General features: G+C 49.1%; 2 protein-coding genes across 5 annotated transcripts in view; both read right to left on the bottom strand.

The window, feature by feature from the left end:
- Nucleotides 1–6: 6 nt before the first annotated feature.
- Nucleotides 7–17,807, bottom strand: part of LOC133361601 (protein transport protein Sec23A-like) — a 39,060-nt gene continuing 21,259 nt past the window's right edge. For all 4 annotated transcript variants that reach the window (XM_061580563.1, XM_061580554.1, XM_061580547.1 and 1 more), the window contains 8 exons: nt 17,277–17,392; nt 16,123–16,246; nt 14,802–14,882; nt 13,948–14,037; nt 13,489–13,595; nt 4,925–5,078; nt 3,815–3,892; nt 7–3,207 (listed from right to left, as the gene is read on the bottom strand). In XM_061580563.1, coding sequence (XP_061436547.1) covers nt 2,944–3,207; nt 3,815–3,892; nt 4,925–5,078; nt 13,489–13,595; nt 13,948–14,037; nt 14,802–14,882; nt 16,123–16,246; nt 17,277–17,392 — 1,014 coding nt within the window. In that variant the 3' untranslated portion in view covers nt 7–2,943. The remainder of the gene's footprint in view (nt 3,208–3,814; nt 3,893–4,924; nt 5,079–13,488; nt 13,596–13,947; nt 14,038–14,801; nt 14,883–16,122; nt 16,247–17,276; nt 17,393–17,807) is intronic.
- Nucleotides 6,471–13,474, bottom strand: LOC133361617 (uncharacterized). Its single transcript, XM_061580583.1, has 2 exons — nt 10,817–13,474; nt 6,471–7,043 (listed from the first exon to the last, which is right to left on the bottom strand). The coding sequence occupies exons 1-2, from the start codon at nt 11,486–11,488 to the stop codon at nt 7,029–7,031; spliced, it is 687 nt and encodes a 228-aa protein (XP_061436567.1). The 5' UTR covers nt 11,489–13,474; the 3' UTR covers nt 6,471–7,028.

Raw genomic sequence — 17,807 nt, 5'->3', positions numbered from 1 at the left:
CGCGAGAAGTGGACGAGGGCTATCTACTCATGGACGGGGCAGGCTAAAAAAGTTAGTCCGACTACGACTGGGAACACTCAACATCGGAACATTGACAGGGAGAAGTCGAGAATTGTCAGCTGCCCTAAAGGCCCGTCGTATCGACATCGTATGCATCCAAGAAACGAAGTGGAGTGGAGCAAAGGCCAGGGAGATTGGAGAAGGATACAAACTGTTCTACAACGAATTAAGAAGATGTTCTACAACGGTGAAAGAAACACCAAGAACGGCGTTGGAATCGCAGTCAGCCAAAATCTACGAGACAACGTCGTGGCCGTCCACCGTGTTTCCGATCGCCTCATGTCCATCGAAATCAACTCAAACGACCAAGGCCTCCGGGTGGTATCTTGTTATGCGCCGCAGTCTGGCTGCCCAGCAGATACCAAGGAGGAATTTTGGGAACAATTTGATGGACACATGCAATCGATAAACGGAGAAGAGCAGTTAGTAATTGGTGGAGACCTAAATGGACACGTTGGAAACGCCCGGGATGGATACCCTCGAAACCATGGTGGCCAAGGATTCGGTACCCGGAACGATGAGGGAAACCGAGCCTTGGACTTTGCGGAAGCCCATGATCTTGTCCTCGCCAACACCTTCTTCAAGAAGAGACCGTCCCATCTCATTACGTACGCCAGTGGTGGGAGATCAACTCAAATTGATTACTGGCTTGTCAAGCGGGATAAGCTGAAAACGGTGACAAACACTAAAGTCATACCATCGGACAACATCGCCCCACAACATCGCATCCTGGTCATGGACATGAAAATGGACATTGGCCAGCGACATCGCCCACCAACAACGGGACAGCAGCGAATTAAGTGGTGTCGGATGAAGGAATGCAAGGATCAGCTGAGAGTCGCCCTCAATTAGATTGACGTGAACACCAACCGACCAGCGAATGCGATTTGGGAAGATCTCGCCAGCGAACTGTGCACAGCAGCAACGGAAGCAATGGGGCTAACTAAGCCGGGAAAACGCTTCATTGACAAGCAAATATGGTGGTGGAACGAAGAAGTGCAGCTAGCAGTGAAAGAGAAGAAGCTAGCTTTCAAGAAGTGGCGCCAAACGCTCGCAGATCTGGATTACCAACACTACAGAAACTGCAAATCGGCAGCGAAGCGAGTAGTAGCAGCGGTGAAATTAGCTCAATACGACCAACTGTATGTCGAACTGGACACCCCAGAAGGTGCCAATAAGATCTATCGACTGGCAGAGGCGCGCCATCGTTCGACTCAGGATATTGGTCAGGTTAAATGCATAAAGGATGAGAATCACAGCGCTCTCAGAGACCCATCCGCCATCCTTCAACGCTGGAGCGACTACTTCTCTGGAATCTGCAACCAGGAATTTCCCCACCCACCGAATATTAGCGCTGAACACGTCCTCGGTCCCGTTTTGCCTATCACCATTATCGAAGTGGAACAAGCTATCAAGAGAATGAAGAATGGGAAAGCGACTGGCCCGGACGATATCCCTGCTGAGGCCTGAAGATCCTTGGCAGGCAGGGTGCTGCCCTCCTTACCCAGCTCTTCAGCACCATCACGAGCACCGGTGAGGTCCCAAAAGCCTGGTCGACCAGCACGACGGTTCCAATTTGGAAGGGTAAAGGGGACGTGGCAGAATGCTCGAATTACAGGCCAATCCGGCTCCTGTGTCATGCGATGAAGATCTTTGAGCGAGTTTTGGACACGAGGATTAGAAACATCATCACCCTATCACCCAACCAATGCGGCTTCGTCATAGGATGTGGCACTACGGACGCCATATTCGCGGCGAGGCTCCTGCTGGAGAGGCACAGATAGAAGAACAAAGCTGTGCACGTGTCGTTCCTAGACCTTGAAAAGGCATTTGACAGGGTCCTCCACGACCTCATCTGGCACTCGCTTCGATCCCATGGAGTTCCTGAAACCTACGTGCATTGGGTGCAACTCCTATACAAGAACGTCACCAGTGCAGTCAGGTGCGCAGTGAGCATATCACCGCCATTTCCCATCAGCGTTGGAGTGCACCAAGGATCGGCCCTGTCACCACTCCTGTTTATCCTGTGCATGGACAGGATCACTGCTGACCTGCACACGCCCCTGCACTGGTCAATTCTCTATGCGGATGACGTCCTACTCTCAGATGAAGAGAGAGGAGATTTGGAAAGACAAACGCGCCTGTGGAAGGAACATTTGGACGAAAACGGGATGAGGTTCAACATCATAAAGACGGAGTATATGGAGTGTGGCCCCAAAACCGACGGCACCATCAGCATTGACGGAGAAGATCTGAAGAAAGTGACCATCAGCTCAGATGGAAGCATCACGACTGATGTGAGGTCACGAGTCAATGCGGCATGGATGAAGTGGAGGCAAGTCACCGGAGTCCTCTGTGATCGGAAAATGCCGGATAGGCACTCTATGGATCCGAGTGCTGGCCAGCCACAACTGTACACGAACAAGCTCTCCACACCATGGAGATGAGGACGCTCAGATGGAGCCTTGGACTGACTCGATGGGATCGTGTCATGAACGAAGACGTTCGGAAGCGACTAGGTGTGGCCCCCATTGCGGACAAGATGCTTGAGGCATGGCTTCGGAGGTACGGCCATGTGATGCGAAGTGAAGAGTCATCAGTGGCCAAGACTGCCATGCGTATTGAGCCAGAGGGCCGCCGTCCACGCGGACGTCCGAAGAAGTGATGGATGATGGATCGAATAAAGGAGAAGACATGAAGACGGTCAACGCATCCCCTGAAGATGCCCTGGACCGAGCCAAATGGAGAAGACAATGCCGAAAAGCGGACCCTGTGCCACAGCGGGAACAACGCTAGGAAGAAGAAGGATACAATTGAACAAATATGCAAAAGCGAATTTACAACAGCTTCTATTAAGCACTGCTGAAAATGTGACGAGCATTTTTATACATGGTCTGATACGTGGATACATAAAATTATGATGTTCCACGATAACTTAATGCGGACAGTTGTTGTGTTGTCGAAGTCACGGTAAGTACACGTCACCTCGGGTGGGCCACTGAAGGAGTAGGAGTAGAGGATAGGCTGGATCATGATGAGGGACTGTGTGAGGTCCTGGCGCATGAAGTTGTGACGATAATAGGACGACTCATCAGGACTGTTGTTGAACACTTGCAGGAAGGGCGAGCGGCGCAGGTGGAACATGAACTGGGAGAGAGGGAACCAGGTTACACACCAAACATTTCCCATTTCATCGAAGCGTGTGTTGTTAATAAACACCGACTACGTATGTATGTAGAACTTATTTTCGCACTGTACGTGGCAAACCATGCTAAACGGAGGTACGACTAAGGCCAGCACAGCACATAAGGGGATAAGTATCGGCAACGCCATGCCCGGCGACACTCATCTTACCCACGATTGATATTTAAAAATCATACCAGGTACTCATTTAAGGATAAGCTGACCTGGGGATAGCCCAGAACAGGTTCAATAATTTTGCTTTTTTGGCCTTAATATAAATATTTAAAAGTTATCTTGTTTTAGAAATGTTCAATTACCCATGTTTTACTTTCCTCTTTTCACTTCAGATTGTAATTGGCACACTTCTGAAAGACAACTATTTATAAAACGACATAAGACAATGCTTGTGGAATACAGCAATGCTGTATAAAAGCCTATGGGCATAAGGTACAGTTTTCATCTATATTGTATAAATTGTATCTTCAAGGTAAACAATTCTTCAGAACATGCAGGGATCTTGTTTAAATTGGTGTATATTAATGACGTAATAAGTGCAGCTTTTTGCAAATACCTGTGGGTAAAGAGAGAATGTCTCTGAGAAGCGGAATGAGGTGGGGTCGTCCTTGTGATAGTCTCCAAACTTCTGGCACTGTTGGGACAATGAACACGATAACAGATTTTATTTATTCAAATATTTTAATACACGGCAAACAAACCTTGGTAAGTGATATATTTATTTGTGTTGGTTTCAATGCTGAATCTGAAATGCATTTTTCACCCAAGATTGAACACAATAAATACCTCATCAATGCCACTTCCTACTAATCGAGTTTAAAACCTTTCATATTTAAAATCCTGAACTCAATCAAAATTGATGGAATTGCGTTCAACCTTAAATATCTTTGTGGTATTGTCACAGATGCTTTTTAGGTTTATTATTATTGTATACCTCTGGGACCGATTAAATTAATACCACTTTGTAGACAATAGTGGTTCTCCCAATACAAATGTCAAATGTCCATCACCGGACTCACGGTGATCAGTGGAGATGAGAACCGCTCATTGCTCTTGTTTACCTAAGTGGCCATTGACTTTGGACTTTCTTCGTATCAACCATGAGTCAGTTATGAAATATAGTCAAGTTCAATTTGGGTCATCCCACACCCGAACCTCCGATTAGCACGGTTGACTACGTACGTTGCGAAAGAAGTCCAACATGCATATACATTTATCAATTGACTCACTAAAGACAAACAACAGCAGCAAGTACTAGCCTACATTAACCTTATGACCGCCAATAGGGGATTACTTTATCATTGTTCAGTCAAATCAGACCAATGTTGGAAAACACCCCGGTCCGTGCCACTCTACAGCTACGTGTTAAGTCAAGGGGTGCAGCAAGACCAAGTGGCTATAGGAAGCATACAGCTTGCTAGCCACGTCCACACCTGGCTGTGCCAGATCGAGATGGACACAGGTTTTCCTATTCCAAAGGCACAGGACTGCTGCGAGTGACGGGCTGGAACGGAGGCCGCTTCACAACCCTTTTGCCGGTCAAGCGCAACGGAGTTCGAATTTACCAATTTATTCACTATTACCTTTCTCCCACCAAAAGGAACACAATGACAAAAGGACAAATGCTCGCGTGTAGGGGCGGGGGGTGGTGTAAAACAAGGCGAACCAGGCGGATCAGCTGGCGGTCGAGCCAGCGCAGTACGTCGGGCCCTTCCTCTGTGTCGGCGCGGAACATGGCGAGGCGCGCCAGCAACACGGCCGCCGCCTCCTGGTCGAATGACGCTGCAATGTGCTGGATCTGGGTCTGAGCGTCCACCCAGCTGCACGCAGTAACACGGAGACAGCAGCAGGAATCATGGATGCGCAGTCAATTCCATCAAGGTAGTCGGTCAGTGCAGACACAAATGCGTTCACAAAGCACGCCGTGTCTGCATGAGGCTTATTCATAACAAACACTTTCCCAAATGAGTGCTATAAGCACAATTTAGATTATGTCAGTAGTCTAGCTCTCTGATGTGTATTCAAGGGCATTGTATACGTCTGAGGGGGACCAGGCAGCTCTTGCAAATGGTTGCAGCCTACAGATATGTGGTCAACATCTTCTAATTGGCTAAAGCAACCAAAGGGGAAGTTGCCAAGGTACGATTGGGTGCGCGATGTGCAACAAGGTGTCATGCGTGACAACATGAAGTTTGCAACAACTTTGCATGACAGAGTTGTGCAGGTGATACCAGGGTTGTGGCGAGGACAGACAGGTGCCAAGGGTAGATTTGAAGCTTTTGTGACTGCAAGGATTCATATTCTTGGGTTTTTTCAGTAAAGTCACGTAGGTAAAAAATTAAATTAATAAAAGTAAAATAAAAGTAAAATAAAATAAACAAAAACTGATCATTGCTACAACGCTGTGGGCTCTCATGAAATTGTCTTTTCCGAGACCAAGGTGCTCTGCAAACCTCCTGGCTACCATCAAAGGTTTGTACACGAAGCCATTCAAATATACAAACACAGACATAATTTCAACCGTGATGATGGGTATAAACTTAGTAATCATTGGAAAGATGTTATTAACCATACAAAAAAAAAGATTTAACTACACATATGAAGTACCGGTGAGGACGCTTGACGCCGAGGTTGAGGCACACGTATATTTATTTCACAATACAACAGTGGGCATATAACACTCGAGGGGGTATCGGCCCCCTCACCCGTATAACTCGGGATACACCCCTAGCTAACTCTGTCCTAGCCCCGAATCCTCCACTAATGGGCTAGGGGAGGCTAACTGGCCCGACACTGGTAAGTCGGGCCCGGTACCCGGAGTTCCAGACCAGCTCTTACAAGAGCACCGGCTCTGGCTTTCGGGACCACGCCGCTGGCTCAGTCCTGTCCGGCCCTGAAAAGGACATCGAACTAGGGGAGTCCAGGGCTCTATCTAAGACGTCTTCAGTCTTCTTCCCTTAGCTTAAACATAACTGACTCGAGCCCTTTGAACATCCCCTTTTATACCCAACCCCTCCCTGAGGGGTGGGGCCCCGGGGGATCATAACGTTCGAACCAGCCCCCCCCCAGGGTGTCTGACTCGGACGTCGTAGAGGGCACCTCCTCGTGCACTTACGTAGCCCCGCCCACTGTGTTTGTTTTCCATAGGCTGCCATGCATAACGGGCCCTCTCTTTAACACCCCTACATCACCCCCCCCCCCCCCCCCCCCCCGCATAGCTTGCAGCCGTCCCGGCTGCCAACATACAAAAATGACAATAAAAGTGCATTTACACCTTGACCGCACGTGTGCCTCACTATTTTTCAACAATAACAAGAACAGCAACAAGAACACAACAAAATGCAACAGCAAGAAGAGAAAACAACCCGACGCACCCCCCTTGAATAAATACGAATTCCGTAAAAAAACAACCTATATACAATTTGCAGGGAACCCACCATACACACCACACCAGGTGAACCCAACGTATGTACATTTCAATGGGCAGGGAACACACCACCCACACAACACACAATGAACCCAACATATGTACATTCAATGGGCAGGGAACACACCACCCACACAACACACGATGAACACAACCTATGTACACATCTTCCGGCCTCATAACAGTCTGCGCATTTTTGCGCGCGTCCTTGCCGCGGGCCCCTCACACGGGGTAACCCCGGGTGGCGGACCGTCAGGTGGCAATTGTCCGTCCCGGAGTGAGTCCTCATCCGATGCCGCGTGACCGTCGGTATCCCCAGGAGGGGTGGTCGGGCGTGAGCCCGTCAGTCCTGATGCACCTGGAGGTGGCACGGCCGGCAAGGCATTAGGTGAGAACGACGTTTGGCCACGCATGTGTGAAGTGGGTTTGTGTACCGCAACGAAGGGTTTTAACCTAGAGGGGTGCACGAACCATCGCCGCTTCCCCCATTTAATGCGCACGCACTGTGGTCGCAAAACTTCGACCACCTCCACAGGGCCCCGCCACGGCCGCACGAGCTTAGAGGAGGTTGCCAGTGGCACTTGGGGACAGTGCAGCCATGCCTTGTCCCCCGGCTTCCACTGTATCATGTGCGCCCGACCCAGCCTGAGGCGCTCATTCGCCTTTTGACGGAGGTCCGAGTTAAGCATTGCAGCATTCCGCGCCTCTGTTAATTTGGCCAGATTAAATTTGACGTGGTCAGCCAATTTAGTTTTCCCTTGCGGCTCGGGGATCTGCAGCTGGGCGCGAACAGGCGGGTCGGGTTCGCGACCGTAAATGAGGTAAAAGGGGGAAAATCCTGTAGCTGCATGGGGTGCCATCCGGTATGCCGCCAAGACCCCTTGAATATGCAGGTCCCAGTCAGTCTGTGAGTCCGAGACCTGCTGTGACATCATTGACGTAATGGTGCGATGCAGGCGCTCGACCATCCCGTCAGTTTGCGGGTGGTACGGGGAGGTACGAATTTTCTTCGTGCCTAGAAGGTCACAGACTTGTTTGAGTAATTTACCGGAAAAATTTCTGCCCTGGTCGGTCAGCAGCCGCTCCGGAGCACCTTTGTCCAGGACGTATCCCTGAACAAAGGCCTCCACGATGGCTGCTGCCGACTGGTTGGCAAGGGGCCAGGCCATAGGCCAGCGTGTAAAATACTCGACACCAGTCAACAAATACCTATTGCCCCTGGGGGTGGCGGGAAATGGGCCCAAAATATCCAGCGCGACAAGCTCATTTATTCTGGACACTTTGATCGATTGCAAGGGCGGGTTAGACTCCCGCGCCGGCGGTTTCCGTTGCGCACACCGAGGGCATGATCCCAATAGATCCCCAACATCCCTCGTCATGCCAGGCCAAAAAAAATCAAGTTGTAGCAGTGCAAGAGTCTTTTGGGTCCCCAGGTGTAATAGGCGCTCATGCGCGGCCCACACCACCTTGCCTCGCAACCCAGAAGGGACCACCAGCCGATGTCGCTGGGATTTCCCGTCCCAATGCATCAGCAGACCTTGCACCATTTCCCATGCATCCGAATCACCCTTCACACGCCCAGCACCCCCGACGCGACGACGCCACCCGAGGAGGGAGGTATCCTCCATCTGGAGGCGCCCCCATTCAGTGACGGGCAACCCCAACAGGGAATCTCTTCCCTGTTGTTCGATCGAATTAGTAATTAAAGTTTCGTCGTCGTCGGTGGCTGCCAAGACCGGAACCGATGCGTCCCCTGAAGGCCTGCAACGTCCCGACCCCAGGAGGCATGCACATTCCGAGGTGGTTGGCATGCGCGACAGAGCGTCCGCATTCGTATGGCGAACGCCCTTACGGTAGGTGGTTTCAAAATCAAAGTCCTGGAGAACCTCCAACCATCGAGACAACTGTCCCGATGGTTGTTGAACTCGCAGGGCATACTGTAGTGCCGCATGATCTGTGCGGACGGTGAAATGCCGACCGTACAGATATGGGCGATACTGTTGGATGAAATAGACAATTGCCAACAGTTCCCTACGGGTGACACAATATCTTTGCTCCGCAGGAGACAACACCCGACTACCGTACGCGACCACCCGTTCCACGCCATCAACCACCTGGGAAAGCACACCCCCAATACCCGTGTTGCTCGCATCGGTGTCGAGCAAAAAGGGCTTAGAAAAATCGGGGTAAACCAAAGGAGGGGCTTTTACCAGGGCGTCCCGAAGGGAGCAGAAAGCAGCCTCCTCCTCTTGACCCCAGTGGAACCGAACCCCTTTAGATGTTAAAGCGTGCAGGGGTTTGGCAATTGTCGCAAAATCAGCGACGAACCGTCGGTAATACGACGCGAATCCAATGAAACTCCTGACCTCTCCCACCGAGGTGGGAGTCGGCCAGGAGCTGACACACTGCGTTTTGGCGGGATCGGTAGCAATACCTGAGCGTCCCACGATGTGCCCCAAATAACGCACCGAATCGCGCAACAAATGGCATTTTTGGGGTTTGAATTTCAAATTAGCAGCCCGCATCTTTAGGAAAACCGCCCGCAACCTCTGGAGATGTTCGTCAAAAGTTACCAAAGACGATAACGTCATCCAAATAAATGAGGCACGACTCCCATTGCAATCCAGCCAAAACCAATTCCATCAAACGCTGGAAAGTTGCCGGCGCTGAGTGTAAGCCCATCGGCAACCGGTTGAATTGGAACAGGCCGTGCGGTGTACGGAAAGCAGTTTTAGGCTTTGAATCATCGTCCAGAGGAAGCTGCCAGAATCCCGAAAGTAAATCGAGTGTGGAAAAGAATCGCGCTCCCGCCAAGGCGTCCAGCGATTCATCCATCCGAGGGAGCAGGTATGCGTCGGCAACCGAAATTTTGTTAAGGCGCCGAAAATCAACGCAAAACCGCAACGAACCGTCCTGCTTTTTAACCAGGACGATCGGCGCTCCCCAAGGGCTGGTGGAAGGAGAAATGATGTCGGCGGCCAACATGTCATCAATAGCCGATTTGACATGGTCCTTTTCGGCGGGACTCAACCGAAACGGATTTTGGCGAATTGGCGCGCTGTCACCCGTGTCAATATGGTGACGCAGCAGGTGAGTACAACCCAAATCGTATTTATTCCGACTAAAAACGTCGGAAAATTCCCGCAGTAGTGTTTTAAGTTGTTGACGCTCTGAATCTGACAGGTCCGTCGATCCCGCACAAAGCGCCTCGAGCCACCCTTCATCGCTGTCCGAATGCGGTCGCGGCGCAGGGACAACGCTGACGTGATTAGCGACGGTTTCCTCACATGGCACCGGCGTTGCGTGAGCAAGCACGGTTCCCTGTGGGACCACCACCGTCTGCGAGCCCACATTGAGGACCGCGATGAAGGGTTCACCGTCCCCTCTTACTATGGTCTGGGCCGGGAGTAAATGAGGTCCACTAACCCCGGCCCTAGACGGCCCCAGCAGAACCCCTTGGGCCGCAATACCATTAGCGAAGAGTCGCCGAAGTTTCAAGGGAATCAACATTTGTGCCCCCGGAGGGACGCGCACCGTTCTCTCTACGAATGCCGGCACCGTCGCGAACGCCGTCCGAGTCGTAACGGGTGATGGCAGAAACGCCATGCGTCTGCCCTACGGGAGCTCAATGCATCCCTGGTCGATTAATATCCTAATCAGCATTTTGGCCAGGAAGTCCGTCCCCAGCAGGCACGGAACCGCCAGCGAGGAGGAAACAAAAATCGGCCCAGACAATTTAATTTCCCCAACACAAATTTGGGCCCGAATTTGTCCGATGATGCCAAGTGAGCCCCCGTTAGCCGCATAGAATGGTACGTTAACAGGCATCAAAGGACGGCTCTGGACAGGGAGAATATTGTATATTAACTCCGAAATAATGGTCGCCGATGCTCCCGTATCGACCAGGATGCGCACTTCAACCCCGTCGATGTGCCCCACAACGGCCGACGACCCCGACGATGCGGCTACCACACGATCGGCCAGCACGGACCACTGGCCGGGTTCGATATGAGTACCCAAAGTGGTGCGTGATGGTGCGATGGTGCGCGATATCGGCCCCCCTCTCGTTGCGGTGTTTGAGTGCGTGACGGGCGTGTGCGTGGGCCAAACATGTGGGGTGCCGCGACTCGCCGGGTTATGATGGTGGAGCTTGTGATGAGGCCCGTCGTCCCGTTGAGGTGTCGTCCCGCGCTGACGAGGAGAGCGGCACCCCGAGGCGACGTGGCCCCGGACGCCGCAGTTAAAACACCGCGGGAGCGCCGTCGGAGGTGACGGATGGTCGGAACGGCCCGACCCGTCCCGGCCCGACCGTGCTCCCGTCGCCTGTTGCCGTCGGTGGTCGACGGCGTAGAGCTCCTCCGTCGGAAGGGTGGCTGCAGCCACCGCACACCCCGCCGATGCCCTGCTGGCTTTCCGCCGGAGCGACAGGAGGTTGGCGTGTAGGAACCTTGCCGCCTGGAGCGATGTCATCTCCGCGTCCTCCTGTGCGACGACAGCGATGTCAAGGTCGTCTGCCAGGAGGAGGATTTTCTCCGTGACCATAGCGTCCACGCCGTCGTCGTCCATACGAGGGAAGGCCGACTTAGCCATCGCCAGGAGGCTCGTCCGGTATGCTAGGGGCGACTCCTCACCCCGCTTGCGGTCGTAAAATTGCTGTCGGCATTCGGCTGATGGTCCATAGACCCCGCCCAGCAGCTGTAGCGCCATCGGTAACGTAGACCGCTTCTCTCTCGCCGCCGATGTGAGTGCGGCGAGCGCGTCGCCAGTCGAGGAGCGCCGGCAGCGCGCAGAGAGCCTCCTCATCGGACCATTTCGCCATCTCCTGATGGGCGAGGAAACGTCGGCGAAACCCGGCCCAGTCTCCCTCCGCGCCGATGAACTCCTTCAGCGGGGGCAGTCTCTGATGAAGCGCAGCGGTTGTTGTAGACTCCCGCAGGCTGATGTCACCACCACTCGGCTGTGCGTCGGTGCGAACGGCCGATGGGATCGCCTGTCGCGGTTGTGATGACGCACCCTCCGGCGGTGATGACGCTGCAGCTCCAGCGACGGCGATGTCGGAGCGGATGTTCAGGCTGGCCACGCCCTGAACAGCTGTAGCGTCGATGGCGGGAATTTCAAATTCGGACTGCTCCGAAATGGCGGGAAGGCGCCCTGGTCGTTGGCTCGCCTCGCCCCGTGTTGGATCACCGGCCCCCAATCGCGTGATGGTCTCCAGCGTGGCGGCAGCGGCATACAGCAGCTCCGCCAGCCTCCCGTGAGCCAGCCGTAACGCGTCTGGCTGCGGCCCCTCTTCATTTCGATGCCCCGGTAAGGAGGCGTCAGGCCCCGGCTGCACCATGTCTTGTGGAGCCGTCTCGGGCTCGACGATCTCAGCAGTGTCTTCCTCCTGCGGTACTTTGGCCCGCGCTGTTTTCCGCGTGTCCATGTTCGAATTACTTCTGACACCAGTTGAAGTACCGGTGAGGACGCTTGACGCCGAGGTTGAGGCACACGTATATTTATTTCACAATACAACAGTGGGCATATAACACTCGAGGGGGTATCGGCCCCCTCACCCGTATAACTCGGGATACACCCCTAGCTAACTCTGTCCTAGCCCCGAATCCTCCACTAATGGGCTAGGGGAGGCTAACTGGCCCGACACTGGTAAGTCGGGCCCGGTACCCGGAGTTCCAGACCAGCTCTTACAAGAGCACCGGCTCTGGCTTTCGGGACTACGCCGCTGGCTCAGTCCTGTCCGGCCCTGAAAAGGACATCGAACTAGGGGAGTCCAGGGCTCTATCTAAGACGTCTTCAGTCTTCTTCCCTTAGCTTAAACATAACTGACTCGAGCCCTTTGAACATCCCCTTTTATACCCAACCCCTCCCTGAGGGGTGGGGCCCCGGGGGATCATAACGTTCGAACCAGCCCCCCCCAGGGTGTCTGGCTCGGACGTCGTAGAGGGCACCTCCTCGTGCACTTACGTAGCCCCGCCCACTGTGTTTGTTTTCCATAGGCTGCCATGCATAACGGGCCCTCTCTTTAACACCCCTACACATATTTGGACCATCTTATTTGACAGGCGCTATTCTACCGGTTACCGTATAGTTTCTTCTTTCTTTTTTCACACATTGGTTTTCCTACTTTAAGTTTTACCACACATATTTAGCAAATCTAGAATTAATCCCAGCAACTTAACAAAGTGCTGTTTCATCTACATAACAAAGGCTCAGTCCCATTCACAGCAGCCGCACCTTTACAACTCTTAGAACCTCCCAGTTCAACCATTCTACACAACAAAGACTCATTCCTGGCAGCGGTTTCAGCCGCACCACCTCTACATAACAAAAGGCTCAGTCCCATTTACACGCACCTTTACATCAGCCGCACATAGTTTACACAACAAAGGCTCATTCCTAACAGCGTGCTTCAGCCGCACCGAACCTCACAAAAATATTATTCAGGGCCTACCTTGGCTCCTCCCACCCTCAACCAGTATATATACAAGGACTGTTTTCTTGGAATTTCTCTTACTTGATACAGCTATCGTGCTGTGACGGTTCCACCTGAAGACGGTAGCTTGTGTTGCCTCCGAAACGTCGTGATTTGTATTTTATTTTTATTTGACTTTAATTAATTTGAATTTTTTACCTACGTGACTTTTCCGAAAAAACCCCAAGAATAAGGTGCCAAGGGTGACAACAAGGCTCTGTGCGTGGTAGGGTATAAATAATGGAGTGGGGGCATACTGGAAAAGGGGTTTCCTGAGCAACTGGAGGGTGCAGTATAAAATATCACGTGTGGAATGATGCACGGAACTTACTTCCGGGCGATGGTGGTGACGCGGATGCGTCGCTGGCCACCTGAATGCTGGTACTGAGTCACAAATTGCACAGCCCCCCGGCCACCCTGTGGAATCGGGGCGTTGTGCTGTGGCAAGAAACACACACACACACATGCGCTGCAATACCAATATAAATAAAAACACGTAAAAAGCATTATTATGTTATGTTTAATGTATGAGACGTAGTTAAAAAGCTTTACGAATGGTGGTAATGGAAACTAGCACACATACTTTTTTTACTGCATTTCTCACTGTAAAAAGTGACCATTACCAAGATGACGGATTGGGTTCAACTCGTGTGCACAAGCGAGATGGTTTGTGGCATCATGGGACCGTGTGGAATGCCAATGCTTGGGAAGCAGTGGATAGAACATGGCTGATGATAAAATAAAGGATTTCACTGGAGCTGGTGTAAAAGAAAAATGCGTATTTACTCACCTGATTGACAACCTCAAAATAAAGTGCCAAGGTGGTATTAGGGTCCAGGCCACACACCTTCCACTGGCTAGTGCCGCCAACCCCAATTTCCTGAAAAAAATTCACAATTAATTGACCACAACGATACGTCTACATTTTGGACTGTTATGTTTCTATACTCTTTGGGTCTTTCGGTAAAAGTCACGTAGATAGCAAAAATAATCAAATAAAAAAAATCGCGACGTTTTGATCGCAACACAAGCAACCGTCTTCAGGTGAAAAAATACAGCAGGCGGACTGCTGAGGCAGGAAGAAATATAGCGAGAGAGCTACTGCAGCCGAAGGTGAAATGTTTGAGATGGGTACAAACCAAGGGTAAGTGGGCAGGGCTAGAGATGGAATTTGCAAGTAAATGTAAGATCGCAGAGCTAGGTATACCTCGGCTAATCATGTCTGCATTAGCCACGATGTTTCTATTTGCTCATACCATATATATTTAAGTATTTTTTGTTTTAAGAAAACATTTATATTGTCATAACTGCAAATTTTCAAAAAGTGTTTCATATAAACTATTAAAATACACAGTCACCATCAGTGCTGAGCTATTTTGTTCAAATAATAAACATAAAGAAACAAATAGGAATATCACTGGACACGCAAGTGGCCAAAATGGGACTTAGACATCTTTCCCAAACAAGCAAATACATGTTTTTAAATCTGGGTCTGTCACAAGATATGATGCTATTTAAATTAATTAATTTCTGCCAATAGCTAAAACACAATATAGGGTAACTTAAATGTTTTTATCACAAGGCATTTATTACTTAGGAAATTACAATGGCTGATGATATGACAATTAAGAGCAAAACACATACGTTTTCAGACACACTGGGACCCTTGGCATTGAGAGAAATGCATGGTCCGATTGCTCCTGAAATCTTCAGCTCCCGTGATGTCTGTACAGTTAAACAACACAGCAATTGGGTAGCAATTCCCAAAAGTGATCAGAGAGAAAGAAAAACTCTACAGTGCTATCGTTTTCATGTAAAATATCATGAAGCTGCTCCACCTGAATGCCATCATTTGGGCTATTACGAGAAGTTTAAACTCAATGACATGTAATGTGTATCATTTTTCAAGCAGATTTGGAGTATTTTGAGAGAAAAAAATAACTCGTGAAAACTGACTCTGGTTGACCGTTCCCAATTTGGATATCTAAAGCCGGTATTTAAATTGTGTTGTTTCCAAAAATTAACACAATGTGATTTGATTAATAAGATTGTCATTTTCTATTTATTATTCATGTCTAATTCCAAAAAAACCCCTCACGTTTCACCTTGATAAAACAGACAGATTTTGAATTTCATTCTCTATGAAATTTCAGACAAGATGGGAAATTTTCATGTGTCAATGCACTCCACAATTCCTTCCAGTCCTAATCATGACTGCCTGCATTTCAACATATCAACAAGCTTAACCCACAAATAACAGATCAAATTAAGCATTTTTTTTATCTCCCTCGATATCCAGAGAATTTGGTTCAAAACACACAAGTTACACACTGATACACACATTATTACCTTATGACTATACAAATCATGGAATACCAAGTCATGCTGCCGCCGCAACCCTCACCAGACCAAGCGAATTGAGAAACAAACGAATCACCAAGTCAAAAACTTTTTTAAATGTTCTTTGGGTCTTTCGGTAAAGTCACGTAGCACAATTTTCTTTTTACAAAAAACTACGTTTGGATCGCAACACAAGCAATCGTCATCAGGATAATTGTTTTTAAAATACTGTAAAGTATGAGATTTGTAGCAAATTGCACCAGGGAAATCTGAGGTGGTGGTGAATATAAACCAAACAATGCTTTATTTGATCAGATAACGCCCACTGAGCAATATAGCTCTTTTTCAGAAGTGACCTGGCCAAAAATGATAGCCCAAGCAAAGTAGCTCATCATGTGGAAATTATATCATCTAAATACTGTTTCTAAATGTGGAGCGAAAAACTGGTGGACCTGGAGAAAAATCCACGCGACTACAGGGACATAAAAATGCAAACTCCAAAATATACAGTCGTCTGGGTCTGGATCGAATGCACAGCCTCCTGCATACCAGGCGAGGTAGTTAACATCTCGTCACTGTGACACCCCGCATAGCCCCACAAAACATGGTGAATGTCTAAACAAACCTTTGCTTCGATTGTGCTTGCAAATGCCATCTTGAACTGATCCTGGTTGTCCTTGCCAAAGACTCGCTGGAATGTCTGCTTGAACAGTGACGTGTTGAAGGAGTCTCCCATCACAATGTAACCACTGCGCACACATGGCATGCACATCTACATATGATCACTGTCGATTTTTTAAGCAAAACTCTCCAGTAAACTTTTCACTAAATGCTTAAGAGCAGACATACCAAGCTTCTAAATTTCACTAAAATATTTTTGTTTTACCAGGTAAGGCCAACAGAGCTCTTTTTCATAAATGACCTGGCAAAAAGTGATAGCTCAACTAAGTGCCTTATCACATGGACATTTATATCAGCCAAATACTCTAACGCATGTTTCTAAATGTGGAGGGAAAAACCGGAGGGCGCAGAGAAAAATCCACGCAACGAGGGGGAGAGAGACATACAAATTCCAAATATACATGCGTCAAGGGTCGGGATCGAACCTACGTCCTCCTGTATACCAGGCCAGGTAGTTAACATCTCGCCACCGCGTGATAACAGCATATTTAAAACACAAAACAAAGTGTTAATCGATTTAAACCTTAAATATAAATACAAATTTGTCGCCAAGTACATTCTAATAATTCAATTATGTATCAACATGTGCATCATGTACGTGTAAATAATGGTTGTAATATTTACACGTAGGCTTTCAGAAGTTTTTTGGATTAGATCGTGTAAATATAAATGTGTCGTTAAACCCGCCACAGCCAAATAGTAAGGTTTGCCAGGTAAACACAATATGGCAATTTGTTACTAGTGCAGCACATCGGTGTGTTGGAGAGCAAATGCACAACATTTACAATCTAAGGAACGAAACAGGAGGATTTATCCACAAATCTGGCTGTCGCCTGATGAAGCTAGTGGTAATTACTGGCGAAACATCATGCTCAGATTGTAAATGTTTTGAATTTGCTCTCCAACACACCAGTGTGCTGTATTTGTAACGAATTGGCACGTTCTGCTTACGTGACAAACCTTACTAGTTGGCTGTGTCGGGTGGTGGCGGGTTTAACGGCACATATTTATGCGATTTAACCCAAAAAACCTATATTATGTAAAATTACATTTGCAGTTTGCTGAAAATCAAGGACTAGGGAGGAAATGTTAGCATACCCAGTGAGATTGGCACAACATTTCATCTCCAGCAGGCCAGTTTGGTCCAAAGCACACGCGTAGATGTCCACTATGTGCCCATTGGCAGCTGTGCGACTTGCGAGTGCTTCGTAGTGCTGATAAAACATAGTAAAAAAATATATATACATTACTTAAAATATGATTACATCTTTCAACAATATATGTGAACTAATGCATAAATGAAAAATACGGCACCATTTCCCTTTGGGTCCTTTTCTTGATTTGTGAATTCCAACAAGACCAAGGCTAACAGAATCGTATGCAGTTCACAGCCAGTGACACCATAAATTAAGTACTATGGGCAATTGTAAATTGGTCAGTGTCACCATTGCTCATATGTTATAGGCAGTGCTCATCTCCATTGGTGGCCCTGGGTCAGTAGTGGATATTCAACATTTATACAATGGAGGCCTGTCTCCCAACATGTAAAATACTGAATTCCCCAAAATTTGTTGAAAATTAAACATTAATAAAAATGTCCAGTATAGTTTTTATGACATAGTCTGGGAG

The sequence above is a fragment of the Lethenteron reissneri genome, chromosome 8, assembly GCF_015708825.2.
Source record: "Lethenteron reissneri isolate LAM-NWPU_2019-01 chromosome 8, ASM1570882v1, whole genome shotgun sequence".
In the NCBI taxonomy this organism is placed as follows: Eukaryota; Metazoa; Chordata; class Hyperoartia; order Petromyzontiformes; family Petromyzontidae; genus Lethenteron; species Lethenteron reissneri.
The sequence above is the reverse complement of the archived record's forward strand: the minus strand, read 5'-3'. Positions and strand labels throughout refer to the sequence as shown.

What these genes read in the sequence shown, in the direction of transcription:
- LOC133361617 (XM_061580583.1), bottom strand. Translation starts at nt 11,488, where the DNA reads ATGAGGAGGCTCTCTGCGCGCTGCCGGCGCTCCTCGACTGGCGACGCG.